At 33.1% G+C, this 20,062-nt stretch overlaps 1 protein-coding gene across 1 annotated transcript; it reads left to right on the top strand.

The window, feature by feature from the left end:
- Positions 1–1,178: 1,178 nt before the first annotated feature.
- Positions 1,179–4,701, top strand: LOC112747039 (uncharacterized). The gene is made up of 7 exons (XM_025795111.2): positions 1,179–1,373; positions 2,703–3,095; positions 3,201–3,436; positions 3,512–3,727; positions 3,827–3,919; positions 3,994–4,095; positions 4,221–4,701. The coding sequence occupies exons 4-7, from the start codon at positions 3,569–3,571 to the stop codon at positions 4,569–4,571; spliced, it is 705 nt and encodes a 234-aa protein (XP_025650896.1). The 5' UTR covers positions 1,179–1,373; positions 2,703–3,095; positions 3,201–3,436; positions 3,512–3,568; the 3' UTR covers positions 4,572–4,701.
- Positions 4,702–20,062: the final 15,361 nt, after the last annotated feature.

The raw sequence follows: 20,062 nt of genomic DNA, 5'->3' as shown, positions 1-20,062 counted from the left end.
AATGGTATTTTTTTTCGTTTAATAAAATTAAAACAAATCACAAAAATAAAGAAAAAATCTAAAAAAACAAATAGTTCTAAAAAAAGATACTGTCCCATTTTAGCAGATTAGGTACCAGAAGCATGATTTATTTTATTATGTATATATCCATGGCAAGCAATAAAAAATTAATTTTTATCTTCATTTTTTGTTACTTATTTTATTTACTTGTAGTTGTTTAATATTATTTTTCATAATATTTTTTCCTAGCAATCAAATGGCTATGAAGTCATTGTTATGTTGTTGAAGCAGTGCGTTGATTATATCACCAATTTAATACTTAATATAAATTTTAAAAAATTAAATAAATTTATATTTATTTTGACCTATATTCGTTAGGAAATTATTTTTATCTCTCTATAGTCAAGAAATAAACTTCACTTGTTCTGTATTAAATAAATTTTTGAAGTAATTTAATTTATAAGATAGGTCTCATCTTTTTAAGTTCATCTTAAGAATAAAAAATGAAATTATTATTCATAGTTTTGATAAATAGAATTAATATACGTTATAATAATAAACCTGAAAAAAAAATTGCTGTTTTTAAACTATTTTGCAAATAGAGCCAATTTTATAATTTTACGATTGAGAGTGAGCAATTTTGTTAAATTTCTTTGAGTACGTGGCTGAGTATGTACTTTTAGATTATTATAAAAATTTGGGTAATATAGAAAAAAAAAATTGGTGATATTTGAGATATTGTTATATATTGTTATAGAAGCATAATTAAAATTCAAGTACTATAATAAGTAAATTCAAAGACTACAATAAAAATTAGTGCCTTTTTTTTTTGTAGTACTGTTAACGTACATATTATTAAAATCATTTTTGTTACACAGTTGTTAGTTTTTGCTTTATCTAAATTAAAATGAATAAATTTTAAATTCTATAATGAGGTAGTGTCAATTTTTTTAATTAAAAAATAAAAGAAAATTCATTTTCACGATTTTTTTATTTTTATTCTTATTACAAATTTATTATTATTATTATTATTATTATTATTATTATTATTATTAGTATTAGTATTAGTATTATTATAGCCCCCAATTAAATATATCAGTTTTTGAATAATTCTATTAATATTGTTAGAATAAAATATATCATAGTTTTTTATTATATATAATATACATCTAAATGGTGGCTTGTTTAAACTGCGGAGTGAAGCCCACTATTGTTACCACCCTCAATTGAAAATTAAATTCAGTCTTTCTATATTCAAAACACATAATCCCGCCAGTAACCTAATCCTAATTTCGACGTTGCAGAGCCAGGACCGCCATCAAGCAGTTGCATCGTGAGCAGCAACAGCATCGTCTACCTTTCTCCAGCTGCCGGTAAGCACCAATCTTTGATCTTATGTGGTTGCTAATTCACCCATTGATAATCGCATTGTTATTAACCCTTATACATGGAATTTAACTTGTGTCTCCATGATCAAGTTTCTCCCTTTCTTTCTCACGATTTTATTTTGAAAACAAGAATTACAAAAATCAGATTCAAGAAAGTATTGTTGCCATGCTGCACCTGTTTAACATAGTTGGTATTTCAATAATTTGTTCTTAACTTTGCTTTGCAACATTTAGTGGTGTTTTTTATGATCTGCAATTTATTTTAACATTTGATTATCATTAGATTGAAGGGTATCTTATTATAATTTCCACAAATGTTGTGTTCCGATGATAATTATATTAATTGTAATTTATAATTTAACAGTATATTTATGCAATAATTTCTGCTGGTTGTCATGTTTCTCTCCTACTTCTTTAGTCAGTTGATAGGTTTAACTGTGAAGACTTTAACTATGAGAAGGGCAAAAAAAGTAAAAACCTTTCTTTTTCTCGGTTAACATTTACAAAGTCAATCCATATCTAAATTTTTGCTTTAATGTAGGTAGAAAAAAGATAATTAATCCATTGATAAGATATGTAAATATAGGTCAAGGAGAGGAGTTTATTTATACATTCATATCTCAGGTTATGAAATAAGGCACAAGGATAAGAAAAAGATAGTGAGTATTTTAACTAATTGAAAGAATAAGCACGATATGTTTTTAATTTATTTTAGAATAAGATTTCTTGCTCATTTGTAGAATTCAGCGTTCATGACTTAATTAGAGTACGTAAAATTTTTTTACGTGATTTGATTTCAGGTAATGGGTTTATAGTGCCTTAATGCAACCAAGTTGTAATTCATGCATTTGAATGTACATTCAAATGTGAAAAGGAATATATAATTACTTATTATAATTGCTTATATAGTTGCTTATTATCTCCTTATTATAATTGCTTATATAATTGCTTATTATCTCCTTATTATATAAAGCTATATAATTGCTTATTATCTCCTTATTCTATATGTTTTATATATGTCCGAATGAGCATTTACCTTATTCTATATGTTCTAAATTTGTCCAAACATATAAAATTTCTATTCTGCACCGCATGCATTATTATTATTTTATACAGCACTTGTTTGGTCTATGAGAAAATTATACCCATAACATTGATATTGAAAAGGCACGTTGCTTCCGATTAACTCATTTTAAGCATATTGCTATTTCTTTTAGGAGCTATAACATATATATATTATTGATAAGCGTGTCTAAATAGTTGGTCATGTTTAATTCTGTTTGAATTTTTTTATTGTTTACATTTTGATAATAGTATTAAGTGATACATTTGGCGGTACCAAGTTTATTAAGATGCCTAGGATAGGTCGTTTCACGAAGAAATCAAAGGTAGACTCGTTATGTCAAGGATCTACTGCGGCTTCATCCGTGTCCCAAGTGGATGGCCTAATTCCCCCCTCTGGTGGTACTGGTCCCTCCCCGACCTCATCTTTACCCCCCTTCCGACCACCCCGTACCGAACCACTGCCTGCTCCACAGCCTCCCACGAATGGTGCTCAACACTCGGAACCGCCTGATGAAGACTTAGACCAAGAGGCAGATGAGGTAGATTCCTTTGAGCAACACATTGACAACCAATTTGCTGCAGCAGAGGCTCTGAAGCGCAAGAGACGCAAGACCACCGAATTTTGGGATGTTAAAACGATTGGTATACAACAATTTATCCCATGTATTTTTTTATGAGAAATTTCTTTATGATTTCATTGCATCTTGGCCACAGTAGTTACTCACAAAGACTAACTATGATAAACAGAGTCTGATGGGACAATCAAGCAACTTCATTTAAGTGTGAGAGAGGCTATGAAGCCACCTAACGGTAGAAAGATCGTTCTGAGGTTCAATGATAGACTGCAACCAGTTGGAAATGAAGCTGGTATACTAAGCGGCGTTGTCGGAATGCTGGGATCTGACTACACCAAATTTCCAATCTGCGAGAAGGACTGGAGAAAGGTTCGCTCTAGGGACAAGATATATAATGAATGTGTAAAGGTAAATTGTTATATTTTTGTAAAGTCATTTTAACTTAATTCGACGCCTATCAACAATTTAATTCTACTCTTGCAGGAATTGTTCCATTTTGAAGAAGATAGTCAATGAATTATCAAGCGTACGATTTTAAAAATGCTAGGAAGGGCTTGGAAGGATACGAGGAGCCATTTGTATCATTACTTTTACAAAGCAGATCGGACCCTTGAAGAAAATATTAGACGCCGTCCACCGGGAATTACTGCGGATCATTGGAGATGGTTCCTCGATTATCGCAACAGTGAAGACACAAAGGTAATTTATTTTTATCTAATATTTTAAAAAATCTATTTATGTCATATTGAGTTAGTAAAAAATAGTGTCTAGTAGCTCTTATGTTTCGTGGGATAATAGGAGAAGTGTAAGAAAAATGCTGAGAATCGATCGAAGCAGTTATACACTCATACTGGCGGATCGAAAAGCTTGGCAAGGCTCGAAGAAGAAGAGGTAATTTAGGATTCACTTACTCATTGAACCTTCTCTATGTAAACCTATTCACTATTTAATATATATTGTTGCAGTCAGAACGACTGGGGCGTCCAGTTAGTAGGGGGGAGTTGTTTGTCTTAACACACAAACGACCTAATGGATCCTATCTCCATGATGCAGCTCGGGCTATTGGTGTAAGTAATGTGTTGAGAATCGCTATGTTGTTACTCATAGGTTTATGTTGTTAAAATTGTGTTCAGATTTTGTTTGGTTAGCAATTAGCTAATAAATGCTTCTGTTTGCTTATCTAACTGTGTAGGAAAAAATTGCGGAGATTGAGCAACATGATGAATCGTCTAGACTGTTATCTCAGAATGATTCACTTGCTCAAGCTCTTGGAAAGGAGCACCCAGGTAGAGTGCGTGGCATGGGAATCGGACCGACTACTAGTCAAGTGTTCGGTACGAACTCATCTCAATCGAGCATTGGAACTCAAAGGGAGGAGACCCAAAGGGTGTTGCTTGAACTGCAAGCAGAGCTGGCGGCTGAGAAATTAAAAAGGAAGGCAATGGAGAGTGCTCTTATGTGTCTAGTTCGAGGGCAAGGTGGGGAGCTGCCACCAAACGTGGCTGCATGGATGAATTCATTGGAGGGACAGAGTAGAGAGTAGATCTAAGGATTTGAAATTTTTTCTTTAAGTTAAATATACACTTTTTTATTGTTGATTATGCAACTCTTAGTAAGGAATACACTTTATTGATATTTGGATTAATGATTAATTTTATCAGTTTTGGTTTTTATTCGTTCACCGATCAATTTATTCATTCAGTTACAAAATAATTAAGTTTTCTATTATTTTAAAAAATTCAAATATTAAAAAAATTTAATTCTGTAATTAAAATAGCGTTGATCGCTAGTGCAAAATACAGTCATTTTGCGGCCATTTAGACGGAATAATAGCGGCGGTTATCAAATGGCCGAAGATAAATTTAAAATTTTTGAGAAAATCGAATAGCGGCGGTTTGAAACCGCCGCAAAATACATATATAACAACATAACGGTCAATAGAAACAGCAGCGGTTCAAAACCGCTAGAAAATGTATTCGAAAATCCAGTTGGCCAAATAGCGGCGGTTTCAAACCGCCGCTAAGTCAATCGACGCCAAACGAGTGGTTTCCCAGCGGTTGTGCCAGCGGTTCAACAAAACCGCTGCAAAATCCAATGACCACGCCCTATACAGAAACGGTTTTTGAACCGCTGGCAATTTGTTTCCCGGCGGTTAGAAACCGCCGCTAGTCCTCCTGCAAACCGCTGCTAAGAAGCGGATGTGCTGTAGTGAGAGCTCGTTCTTGTATTAGAATTTGGAAGATTATCGGCTTATCGCATGTCCACAACCAGTGGTATCTGGTATGTGTGGTTTGTGGTCTAGATATTAACAAGTAGATATTTTTAATTTGCTAAAAATATTTTATTATAATAATATATATTAGTTGAATAATTCTTTTTATTTTTGATAATTGATTTTAAAGGTATATTTTAAAAGTAGATCAAGCTAACAAATAATGTGTACATATTTATTTACAAAGAAATCAAAATTTAATACTAGGAGATTATGAGAAAATAAATTAAAAGTGAAAAATTTAATTCATATAATTTTATATTAATTTAAAAAATGTTTTAGTGAATTACTTATATTAGTTTTGTATTATAAAATAATATTAAAAATATATTTTTAAAGATAGATCAATCAAACATATTTTTATTGTTTTTAACTTTTGAAAATAAATTCTACTTTCACAAATTAATTCTGTTTTCTAAAATATAAAAAATCAAAAATAAAATTTATTTTTTAAAAAATAAAAATAAGAAACAAAAATAAAAATTATTTTCGCAAACTAATCGGTTGCTAAGATATTAAGCCTATTGGCCTAGGGTTTTTGTGTGTTTGGCTTATGTTACCTCACTTTTCTGCAAAATGCGGGAAGGGAAACACTACTTTTCCTTAAGAGAAAAGAGCTACATACCAGAAGTGCATGTCTTGAAAACTAAATCTTTATGTGGAGAGTGCGATAATAATATTCATAAAAGTTCCACCCAATTGGATGTAAAAGAGTGTGGTTGTTCTTTTAATTTTGGATTCCATATATGAAAAAAAAAAGAAATAAAGCAATATATAGGGAATCCAATTGGAAGTAAAAGCAAAGGCTATTTTTTATCTTTTTGGTGCTTTAGGGTCATTACAAGATATGATTATGTGATTATCACTTTTAACGACATCCCACATGGGTTTAATTTGGAAAGTGAGAGGAGAGAAAACTATATACTTAACTTTTATTTTTATTGACTCTAGTGAGCTGTGACCCAGCAGTGTCGTCACCTTTACTATAATATTGCCAAAGCTTAATTAGTTATGAAGCACGGACATTTCGTTGAGTTGTCGTGTCTGCGTGTCAGATACATTTCGGACACGACACTTACCGACACTCATCCGACACGCATGTCTGCTGTGTCCAACCCTGTCTTGATAAAAAATAAAAAATTTATCTCTGGACACACTTGGACACACCTAAATATCATCACGTGTCAGCGTATCTTGTCTTATTCTTAACATATATTTTTAAAATAAATTTAGATATAGTATATATTATTATTTATTAAAATAAAAAATATTTTAAATACTTGATATAATTAAAATAAGACATTAAAAATAATTAAAAAATTTAATTTATATTTTAATATCAATAAAATATCAAAATATCATTACGATTTATCTAAAAAATACTTTATATTTTATATGTATGCGTGTCCCCGTGTCATATAAGATTTTAAAATTGGCGCCAACGAGTAATAGCTCAAATGGCATAGTCTCCCCATACTCAATTAAGAGGGTGCGGGTTCAAGTCTCCTATCTTTGGTAAAAAAAAAAAAAAGATTTTAAAATTGGCGTGTCCGCATATCCCGTGTTGTGTCGTGTCCCGTATCCGTGTCAGTATCTATGCATCATAGTTAATTAGTGTGTGCTTTCGTACACAATATATAAAATACGAATTTAGATATTTTAAAATAAAATAATTAATAAAGTAATAAAGTAAAAATTAATTATTATTTATTTTGTTATTTTTATAAAAATATGTATTATATTATTTTAATTTAAAAATAATTAACTCCTCATTTTATTACTTTTACTAACTTCTTTATTTTACTTTAAAGAATATTGATCCATAAAATACTTAAATAATGTACACTTAAAATATTTACTATGTAATATCTTAATTCCAATGTGATGACTAATGAAATAATTAAAGAAATGATTGTGAGTTTAATATTTAAAAAAATGTTAAAAAAATTATGATATTATATCACTATTATTTATAAAACAAATTGTTTTATAAATAATAAGGAAATAAAGCATGCATTGCTCCTGAATGCATTTTAAACAAAATGTATTTATTAAATTTAGGTGCGTTTAAAATGAGTCAACAATTTTGTATACATTAGCTATATCAATTTTTTTTTATGAACTATTAGATTTTTATTATATATTAATTTTTTATGAACTATTAGATTTTATTAAATAAAAATAAAAAATAATATAAAAGAAGAGTATTAACAATCATTATAAATATAAAATATATTAGTACATATATACATAAATCCATTTCAATATATAATATTTTAGAAATGGTTAGTGTAATTTTTTGCCTTTAAATAAATAAATATAAATCATATAAATAATACATACAATAATATTTTATTTATTAAAATGAATTATTATGCAGTAAAATTTTTATAATATTAAAAAAATTATATTAAAATATTATTTTTAAAAAACAAAAAATATTTTATATTACTAAAAAAAATAATTAAATTTTATTTATATTAGCTGACAAATGATACATTATGTTATATTAACATTAAAAACATCTTAAGTATTTATTTTTGTTAAAAATATTATTACGTAATATGAGATTATACAAATATGATTAAAATATATGTTCATTAAAAGTCATATATATAAAGATTAGTTTTTTAAGAAAATAAAAATTTAATATTTAATTTTTTGATTTATTTTATTTATACTTGCCTCACCTAATTTGATTAAATTAGATTAACAACTGAAGATCATATATGATATAAATCATAAATTTTTTTTCTTAAACTGTTATAATTAGGTTTGACAGACTATATCTTTATAATTTAAATTTTCATGTTATTTCATATTTTTGTTTTCTTGGAAGTATATTCTAACTTATATTTAAAAAATAAAAATAATGTTGTTTATTATCTATTTTTATTTTTAAAAACTATAAGTAAAGAAATTCAAAAAATGTTTGTTTAAAAGTTTGAAAAAAAATAAAAAATCAATATTTTCGTGAATTATATAAAATGAGTAGTAACCAATATTCGTTAAAAACATGTTATTACATGATACAATATCCTCTTATTAAAAATAACATTTTAATATAAATGTTTATAAAAAATTAGGGGCAGTAAAAAACTTTTTATAGTGAGCCCTGAAATAAACTGAAGTAAAATATCATACTTTGTATGCTTCCACCTTGAATATTTTTTTTTTCTTTTTTTTTAGTCACGGACGGGGATAAGATGAGAAATTAAGAAAACCAAAAATTTGCAGAACATGAATCACAACAGAAATGAAGTAATTATGTCCTGAAATATTACTAGGAACTCTCCATAAAATTTTCTTCCCAACAAAATTTGAACACCTTTTGTAACAGTTTACTTGCAGCATTCTGGTGGCAAGATGAATGTAAATAAGAAAAAATAATTAGATGAATAATTATTTTGTTATTGGAATAAATTATTATGCAATAAAATCTTCTTATTTTATATTCTGTAATTAACAATAATATTTTAATATAATTTTTTATTATTATAAAAATTTTATTCCATAATAATTTATCTTATTAATAAATAAAAAAATTATTATATGCATTGATATATTTTATATTTATTTATTTAAAATTAAAATGTTATATTTGCCATTTTTTATAATATTATATATTAAAATATAACATAAAATACTATTTTGATTCCTTATGTTTGGACTAAATTCTAATTTGACCCCTAACGCTTTAAATGTTCTATTTCAATCTCAAAAAATTTTAAGGGATTCAATATTATCCTACAGCTAAATTCGACACGAACAATTAGTATATTTAAGAATCAATATAATGTTCGATTTCAGTACGTAACTAAAATTGACGCACTAATTATCACTAATATAAAAGTTTTTTCGTTAATCAATCAAGTCAAATTTAACATAGGACAATATTAAAATCTGTTTAAATTTTTTTAGAACTAAAATAAGACGTTTAAAATGTTAGAAATCAAATTAGAATTTAGCTCAAACATTAACTATCAAAATAATTTTTTATTCTAAAATATATTTATATATATAATAATATGTTCTATATTTATAAAATCTATTAATATTTTTTATAATAATATTTTTTTATTTTTATTTAATAAAATTTAATAATTTATAAAAAAGTGACGTATTTAATCCGCACAAAATTATTAGACTCATTCTAGACGTACACATTAAATCTCTAATTTGTTTTGCAATCATGGCTGCTGGCAAATGCTAAACAATATACATTCTATATATTAGGTATGCACATAATTATAATAAATTCTATTCATTCATTACTATTATTTTACTTATAGGACTTCTTTGGACGAATTTTTAGAAAAAAAATTGAGTTAATTTTTTTAAAAAAAATTAAAATAAAAATAATTTTATATTTATCTCATATAAAAAATTTATTTTTTATATGTTTATATATAATAATCTAAAATATTTTTTATTTATATATTATGTGAAAAATAATTAATTTTAAATAAAAATTATTTTTAAAAAATTAAAAATATAAATTATAACTTTTAAAAATTTTTTTATTTTTTATATTTTTATTTTTATTATTAAAAATTTGTCAAATATATTAAAAAATAAAAAAATATTTTTTTTCAATTACTACTTAATGATGCCCAAAGAAATTCATAAAATTACAGTGCATAAAAATATAATTCTACCGACTAAGTATAAATTAATTAAAAAATATTCATAACTCTAAAAACTACTATTTATAAACATAAATCAATTACAAAATCCAGTGCAACACACGCGGTAAATGACTAGTTATTTATAAAACGAAGAGGGTTTTTTTCCTCCAACGAAGAATTTTTTTAATATAAAAAAAGTAATTCTCGTATATTATCATTTAATTAAATATTTTTATTATAAATGACCATTTAAATAGCATGGAAGAGGCGAGTCTTGAACTCTAGGTACCCAGTACCCACTACAATTCAGCTCAATTTCCCATCAAATAAACACCACTAAGAGCAACTCTAATAGGGCTGCACGCGGATCGGATTGGATCCAATATTCGCAGTTTTTAAAGTTGGATCCGATCCGATCCGATCCGCACATTTTTGGATCGGATCGGATATCGGATATCAGATATATTCGCAAAACACAAAAATATTTTTAAAAGTTTATTTTTATTAAAAAAATATCAATAAACTTCATTTTTTCTATTCTTTTAAATGTATTTACTCTTAAAATAATATTAAACATACTTTTCTTAAATAATAAATTAAAATAATACAACATATATGATAATTATTAGTTGAAATAAAACATAAAAAGAATATTTATTTATTTATTTCTTTATTTTTGCGGATACGCGGATACCAATACAAAATCCGCAATCCGATCCGATTAGTGTGCGGATCCGATCCGAAAGCCTTGCGGATCCGATCCATATCCGCAATTTTCAGATTGGATTCGGATAAATACCGCGGATATGCGAATCCGATCCGATCCATGAACACCCCTAAACTCTAATATTACCTTTATTTTAATTTTATTTTAGGGTTTACACAATATTATATTAATATTTGTGAGATTACATATCAAAAACAATAATATAAAATTAAATATAAGATTTATTATTCTAATTTTTAGTTTTAATTTAACTTAAATTTTATATTATTTTTTATTATTCTATCAAGATAATTAAACAAGTAGTAAAATTTTATTAATTTTTGAACATGATGATATTATTTTTTTAAAATGAAATTGATTTTATTTCATCTATTAATTTTAATACAAATTTTAATTCTAAATCAATTTATTTTCTCTCGTAAAAAAAAAGTAATTTAAAAACACTCCATTAAAATTACTCTTATATTGTTCTATATATCACTACCAATGCAAACAACAGTAGGAGATAACTGATGAAATTTAGAATTGATAACTAACAATTTTAGATTTAGTTTAAATATGTCCTAAATAAAGGCATTATTTTAAAATTATAATAATAAAATTATTATATTTAAAAATATAAAAATCTCATATTTACAATGATTTTTAATAAACTTTTTAATATTATTTTTAAAATGGAGTGAAGTATATTTGTGTGCCTAACGTTTTCAAAAATTTTTAAAAATATTTCTAATGTTATTTTTTATTCGACGTCTGAAATAATTTTTATTTTTATTTTTACTATTAAATTTTAAACAATTAATTATTAGTCAATATCTTTATTCCAATTTTACCCTTAAACCTTCTTTACTCTCATCTCTTCGCTCTTGTTAAGTTTAGAAAACTAAATATTAATTAAAGTGAAGAATAAATATTATTGAGTTATTTGTATGTATAATTTTGTTGTGTTTGTGTGCAGAAAATTAATTAATTCATATTGGTCCAAGAAGCATGAAAAACAAACTCATCACATTTGGCCTAATATTAAATTCAGCTTAAACAAATAATTCAATTCATCAATCATGACCCAAAGATTGAATGGCTAAACCATAAGGAAGAAAAAAAATAAATAGGCCCGAAAAAAAGATCCAAGACCATTCGAAGAAGCCTCCAAAGAACCACCTTCAGAAACTTGAATCCTAAGTTTATTTTAATTAAATTTCTTGTAGCTTTTACCGAAAGTCAAACTCTCTCTTCTCTCTCCTCCCTCTTTCTCATCTATCATGTTATTCTCTGATCAAAGAAGAAAGAAAGAATAGGAAAGTCTGGTGCTAAGGTTCGATAAATAACAAAAAGTGTTACTAGGTTCACGCAAATTCTGGAGTTACAATAAAAGGAAATATTGCATCCGGTCAGAGTATCTTCAAAACGTGATTTCCTTATTTGAGCTACACCAACGCACCTTGAAGAAATCTATCAAGTCTCAAGTACGGATCAAGAAACTATGGAGAAAGTGAGGTCAAATTAAACTTGTTCAGAAGTTCATCCACGGTCCATATCTAAACTTGGAGCCAAAGAAATCACAAACGATTAAGATTAAAGAAACTTGAAGAAAAATGATGAGAGAGATTGGGTAAGATGCATGCAAAAGATTCAGATTTTTCTCTCATCACTAATGAAGCCGCTGTAAGTTCTGATGATGGAGAAGAAGGCAGTTTCAGGTTTGAACTTGTTTCAACCTTGGAAGTTTCACTCTTCTATAATAAGGCTGAACGGCCAAGGGTTGAAGGCAAGAGAGAAAAACAGAGTACTGAGTTCAGTTTTCATGGTTTTCATGTTGTATTTCTTTTTCTCAGTTTAGTATGTCTGAGTCTCATTGAAAAAGACAAACATGGTGAGATTTGTATGAAAAAGCCAATGAGAGGAAAAAGGCAGTGAGTTAAACTTGAAGAAAAAGCCATAAGATGACTCAGATTTTTTTGTACATCTTTCTGTTTTGTGTCATGATCCTGTGGGGATTTTCTTACAAGTTGGGTTAGCACTTGGCTGTTGAAAACTAGGTTGAGTCTTAGTCAAATTTAGATTGGGTTAGAATCTAGATTTATCCCAAATAGGATTGGGTAGATCCTAGAAAAAAATTGGTGCATGTAATTCTTTGATAATTATAGTGAAATTCCATCATAGTTGTCATAGAGACTGAATGTAGGCTATATTGCACTAAGTAGTCGAATCAGGATACATCGTGGTGCAAATCTCTCTTCTCTTCTCTATTTCTGGCTCTACTAAACTTGAGAGACAAAAGTAATTCGTCTCCTGAACTATTACAAATTTTCCAGTTTTATCTCATAAAGTGATAGGAGATAAAACAAAATATCTCCTAAGTTTCATTCGAGAAAAGCTCAAGTCACAAGTTTAAAAAAAGGGTGGCCAAGATTCAACCCCCTCTTCTTTTAGCCACTGATAACCATCAGCTCTCATTTTCGAGCTTCTTGCTGCCTGCCCTCCTTCCTCTCTACTATTATTTTCGAGCATTACTACTGCCTCTCTTTTTGGGTTGCCACCTCCACTTCATGTCACTTTCTAGATCTATCTTGTGTCGCCATTTTTACATCTGCGTCATTTTGCTTCTAGATCTATGTCACTTCTAGATCTATAGTTAGATAGTGTGATTGGTGGGATTAATATTAAAGATTTAGTGGGTTGGATTTAGAGTTAGAATTAGAATTGAAATTAAAAATAAAAAAATAATTAAAAATAAAATTGGAATAAAAATAGTGACTAATAATTAACCATCTAAAATTTAACAATAAAGATAAAATTAAAAGTTATTCAAAATATAAAAGTATATTTAAAAAATTAAAAAACGTTAAAAATAAAGAGTATATTTTATCTTTTTAAAATGTAAGACCAAATTCTTTTAACATATATAGTTAAATATATAAAATAAACGTAATTCATCATAATTGCTCTATAATGGTAATTCAAAATGCCAAAATTAAGCAACATAAAAGTATAAACTATATATAAACATAATTTCCATTATTGAATGAAAAGAATGTCTGAAAATGATATATATATTTTTTGCTAGTGGGAAGAAAAATGATTTTCGGAAAACCCCACCACTCTACAAAAACGAAAGATGAAAAAACAATAAGTCCACCATGGATTTTGGATATTATCCTCAAAATTGATGTTTGGCTGGTTTTAAATTTGAAGTGGATGAGAATTCTAAGAAGCAGAGAGAAGATTAGTCAAAAGAGGATGTGATTTACTTGGGCGTTCGAAATTTGACGTGTAGCACTATCTAGTTGCTGAAGAAAAGGATCAAGTAGAAATCGACAGAACAATGGCTGATCTAAGGCGTTGTAGTATGGAATGAACGGTTCAGACTTGATGTGGTTAAGAAAGAGAGAAAGAAACATTGGATTAGATGAGACAAAAGTTAAAAAGGGGAATTTTTGTGGCGTGTTTGGATGTGATTGGTTCAAGGCCGTTAATATGCTATATTACTTCTTTAACAACAAAACGTCAAACAGTCGGCTTCCTCCCATTATGTAAGGAGGTCTGTTATGAAGCAAATATACTATTTATTTATTAAAATTAATTATTAAAATTAATTATTGTTTATTTCTGTATAAGTATTGTTCATATCCTGACCCAATAATAAAGGTCCAGGATCCAAGCAAAGAGGCCCAACCCAAAGGGTTGGCCTTCATCCAGTACCAGCCTTCATCCCAAGAAGTCGGTACTAAACACGACCTGCTCCAAAGAAGTCGGACACGAGGGTTAGCTGGCAGATAACACTCATTCGAATGAGTAACTGCCCCTAGAAACTCTCTAACCACTTCATAGAGCCATATCTTAACCTCCCTAAGATATGGGAACGGTTATCCACCTAAAAAGGTGGCACTACTTCAGCGGTGGTTATTGGTTCACCACTATAAATACACTGACACCATTCAGGTATCTCTAGGTCCCAATATTCTCTAACCTGCTCACACTCTTGCTAACTTAGGCATCGGAGTGTCTTCGCAGGTACCACCCCCCATTCTTTCACACGCACAAGTCGGACGGAGGAGCACCAAGTAGCAAATCCACTCGAAAGCCACCTCCTTCATACGTTTGGGCCAACCAACGCCATCCAACCCATTAATCTCCGGTTACCCACCGTAACATTGGCGCCGTTGCCGGGGACCCGAGAGATCAACCAGTAATGGCGGATAGATCCCCTGAAGAGGGTCATGTGGAGACGGATTCTGAGCAAGAGAATCTGAACACTGGAAACAATGAGGCAGACCAGACCCTTCACCAGGAAGCCAATGATCAACACAAGGAAGGCACCTCCGGAATAAAAAACCCGAAGGTAAATTCCTCAGAGGGGCGCGAATCAGAAAAAGAAGGACCACGCAATTGAGCTTATGGGATTAGTCCACAGTCGCCTCGAGCAGCTAGAACAGGAACGTGAACGACAAAAAGAAACCGAAAAGAACCTAAAAGAGGAAATGGAGCGACGAAAAGAGTTAGAAAGAAAACTCTTAAAGTTAGAATCCTCCCTCAAAGGTCAGAACTCCCACGACGGTAGAGAAGATTCGCCCTTAGGGGAGAAAGATCCTTTTAGCGAGGACATAATGAGGGCAAAAGTTCCGAGAAACTTTAGAAGCCCCGATATGGACCTCTACGACGGAACCACTGATCCAAAGCATCATCTGAGCAACTTTAAAAGTCGGATGTATCTGGCTGACGCTTCTGACGCTACGAGATGCAAAGCCTTTCCGACGACTTTGTCAAAAGCAGCAATGAAGTGGTTCGACAGTCTCCCCCCGAGATCTGTCACCAGCTTCGAAGACCTCTCAAGGAAGTTCTTGATGAGGTTCTCCATCCAGAAAGACAAAGTAAAACATGCACCAAGTCTCCTGGGAATAAAATAGGAGGTCGGGGAGTCCTTACAGGCCTATATGGAAAGGTTCAACAAAGCATGTTTGGAGATTCAAGACCTGCCTACCGAGGCAGTCATCATGGGGCTAGTCAATGGTCTTAGAGAAGGTCCCTTCTCACAGTCCGTATCAAAAAGACACCCCGCCTCTTTAAGTGATGTACAGGAAAGAGCTGAAAAGTACATCAACATGGAAGAAAATGCTAGGCTAAGAGACCCGAGTTGGCGACCTGGTCACCCTCCCTCAACGAAAGAGAGGGAGAGGGAAGCTAAGAAGAAGGAAGAACTCGGCCTTGATAGGCCAAGAAAATATCACTCTTATACTCCACTGAAAGTTCCTGTAGTGGATGTATACAGAGAAATTTGCAATACCGAAAGGCTGCCCCCTCCCAGGCCCATTAAAAATAAAAGAGGGGGGAGCCGCGGTGATTACTGTGAGTACCATAAGATATATGGGCACTCCACAAACGACTGTTACGACCTTAAAAATGTGATAGAAAAGCTGGCCAGAGAAGGTCGGCTTGACAGATATCTCATAGAAAGGTCGGACAATCATGGAAAAAGAAAGCGAGATGACGTGGATAGAAGAGACCCACCACCACAAACTCCGGAGAGACATATCCATATGATCTCAGGAGGGTTTGTGGGAGGGGGACTCACAAAATCTTCTCGTAAAAGACATCTCAAGAGAGTTTACCAGGTCGGAGAGGGGTCATCCGACCTTCCAACCATTTCATTCACAAAGGAAGATGGGCGAGGAATAATCCCTGGGCACGACGACCCAGTAGTAATTACCATGATCCTGGCAAATGCCCATCTCCACAGAACACTAGGAAGCTCAGCGGACATCCTCTTTAAGCCCGCTTTCGACAAACTAGGGTTAGATGAGAAAGAGTTAAGAGCCTACCCCGACACCTTGTACGGATTAGGCGACGCGCCAATAAAGCCACTAGGATTTTTGCCCCTCCACACCACCTTTGGAAAGGGGGAAAAATCAAAGACTCTGAGTATAGACTTCATAGTCATCGACGTGGGGTCGGCCTATAATGCTTTAATCGGCAGAGCTACCCTTAATCGACTCGGAGCGGTGGTATCGACACCCCACCTCTGCATGAAATTCCCGACCTCAACGGGGATAGCAACGGTGAGGGGAGATCAGAAGTTGGCAAGGAAATGCTACAATAAAAGCCTAAACCTGAGAGGAAAAGGCAAAGAAGTTCACACAATAGAGCTCGGTGGAGCAAGGATTAAAGAAGAGCTGCGACCACGACCCGGAGGAAAAACCGAGGAGATTCAGGTCGGAGAAGAGGAAGGAAAAAACACTCACATAGGAACCAACCTGGGGGAAACCCTAAGACAAGAGTTGACTAAGCTCCTAAGAGATAATTCCGATCTCTTCGCCTGGAAGGCCTCCGACATGCCTGGGATAGATCCCGAGCTCATGTCCCACAAGCTCTCGGTCTACTCGGGATCTCGACATGTACAACAAAGAAGACGCAAGCTCGGCCCAGAGCGAGCTCTAATAGTAGAGGAGTAAGTACAAGCACTCCTAGAAGCCGGTTTCATCAGAGAAGTCAAGTATCCAACATGGCTAGCCAATGTAGTGCTAGTCAAAAAACAAAATGGCAAATGGAGAATGTGCGTCGACTATACCGACTTAAATAAGGCATGTCCCAAGGACCCTTATCCACTACCAAGCATTGACGCCCTAGTAGACTCTAGCTCGGGGTATCAATACTTGTCGTTCATGGACGCCTACTCGGGGTATAACCAAATCCCGATGTATGAACCAGACCAGGAAAAAACATCATTCATCACGCCCAGAGCTAACTTTTGCTACGTGGTCATGCCATTTAGATTGAAAAATGCAGAGGCCACATATCAGAGGCTGATGAATAAGGTGTTTGCCCCTCACCTAGGGAGCTTAATGGAAGTGTACATCGACGATATGCTGGTAAAGACCAAGAAAGAAGTCGACCTCTTGTCTGACCTTTCACAAGTCTTTGACACCATAAGGTTGTACGGGATGAGATTAAATCCTGCAAAGTGCGCCTTCGCGGTGGAGGCAGGAAAATTTCTAGGATTCATGCTAACACAAAGAGGAATCAAAGCCAATCCCGACAAGTGTAGAGCTATCCTGGAAATGAAAAGCCCGACTTGTTTGAGAGAGGTCCAACAGCTGAATGGCCGGCTAGCAGCTCTCTCCAGATTTTTGGCAGGATCAGCACTAAGATCCCTTCCACTGTTCTCCCTGCTGAGAAAGGGACACCAGTTTGAATGGACTCCTGAATGTGAGGAGGCGTTCCAGGAGTTCAAAAAGTTTTTGAGCCAGCCTCCTATTTTGACCCGACCTATGGCTGGAAAAGACCTTGTACTATACTTATCTGTAGCAGACAAGGCCATCTCATCCGCCCTGATAAGAGAAGACAAGGCCGGTCAGCACCCAGTATACTTCATCAGTAAAGCTCTGCAAGGCCCTGAGCTAAGGTACCATAAACTAGAGAAGTTTGCCTACTCCTTAGTAGTAGCCTCACGAAGGCTACGGCCTTACTTTCAAGCTCACACAATAAGAGTCCGCACGAACCAACCCATGAAGCAAATCCTCCAAAAGACGGATGTTGCATGAAGAATGGTTCAATGGGCAATAGAGCTCTCCGAGTTCGACTTGAAGTACGAAACTCGGATGGCGATTAAAGCCCAGTGCCTCGCCGACTTCATTGCAGAATATGCAGGAGATCAAGAGGATAAACCAACTACATGGGAACTCTATGTAGATGGATCCTCCAACAAAATAGGAAGCGGCGCAGGCATAATATTGGTAGACGAAAGGGGAACCCAGATAGATGTTTCCCTCAAGTTTGAATTCCCAGCTTCAAATAATCAGGTAGAATATGAAGCCTTGATTGCAGGATTGAAGCTGGCAGAAGAAGTCGGTGCTACGAAGGTGATGATATACAGTGACTCTCAAGTGGTGACCTCCCAAATAAGTGGAGAGTATCAGGCAAAAGACCCAAATATGAAGAGATACTTGGAAAAAACTCTGGAACACCTTGGGCGCTTTGCAGAAACCAAGGTCACGCACATAACTCGGGACCTAAATAGCAGAGCAGACGCCCTATCCAAGTTAGCAAGTACCAAGCCAGGAGGAAATAACAGAAGCCTGATCCAAGAAACTCTCCAGGAACCCTCAGTGGTAAAAATAGAAGACAAACAAGAAGTCTTCGAAGTGGTCGGATTGAACCTCGGATGGATGAACCCCTTAGTCGAATTTCTGAAATTCGACATCCTCCCCAAAGAGGAAAAAGAGGAAAAGAAAATTCGAAGGGAAGCCCAACACTATACCTTGGTGAAAAATATTCTCTATAGAAGGGGGATATCAACACCATTGTTAAAGTGTGTACCGATCTCAAGAACCACCGAGGTATTAGAGGAGGTACATAGTGGAATCTGCGGGAACCATTTCGGAGCAAGGTCATTAGCCAGAAAGGTGATCCGAGCTGGATTCTACTGGCCAACCTTGCAGAAAGATGCCACAGACTTTGTGAAAAAGTGCCAACCATGTCAAATGCATGCAAATTTCCACGTGGCCCCCCCAGAGGAGCTCATTAGTATCACCTCTCCATGGCCCTTTGCAAAATGGGGAATGGATTTGTTAGGTCCTTTTCCCCAGGCGCCAGGACAAGTCAAGTACCTAATAGTGGAAATAGATTATTTCACAAAGTGGATAGAAGCAGAACCACTGGCCACCATCACTGCACAAAGAAGTCGGAGGTTCCTCTACAAAAATATAATCACAAGGTATGGGATACCTTATTCCATTACCACAGATAACGGAACCCAGTTCACCGACTCCACCTTTAGAAGCCTAGTAGCCAGTATGAACATCAAACACCAGTTCACCTCAGTGGAACACCCACAAGCCAATGGGCAAGCCGAGGCAGCCAACAAAGTCATACTAGCAGGGCTGAAGAAAAGATTACAAGATGCAAAAGGAGCTTGGGCAGAAGAGCTCCCACAAGTACTATGGGTTTACAGAATAACCCCCCAATCCGCCACTGGAGAAACACCCTTCCGACTAGTTTATGGCGTAGAGGCCATGATCCCAACAGAGGTTAATGAGCAAAGTCCAAGAGTGATTTTCCACGACGAGATCGAAAATATACAGGGGCACAAAGAAGAGCTCGACTTGCTCCCCGAAGCCCGAGAAGAAGCACAGATAAGAGAAGCAGCGTTGAAGCAAAGGATGACTACCAGATACAACAAAAAAGTCATTCGAAGGAGTTTCACCCCAGACGACTTGGTCTTAATAAGAAACGACATTGGAGTCAACAAATCTGGGGAAGAAAAGCTCGCTGCAAATTGGAAAGGACCATACAAGATCAACGAGGTCTTAGGAAAAGGCTATTATAGGGTAACCGACTTTGACGGCAACGAGTTACCAAGATCATGGCATGCTTGTAATATGAAAAGGTACTACAGCTAAAAAGCGAACCCT

Source organism: Arachis hypogaea, chromosome 15 (genome assembly GCF_003086295.3).
Source record: "Arachis hypogaea cultivar Tifrunner chromosome 15, arahy.Tifrunner.gnm2.J5K5, whole genome shotgun sequence".
NCBI classification, from domain to species: Eukaryota; Viridiplantae; Streptophyta; class Magnoliopsida; order Fabales; family Fabaceae; genus Arachis; species Arachis hypogaea.
Note: the sequence above shows the minus strand (reverse complement) of the source record. Positions and strands in the feature narration are given on the sequence as shown.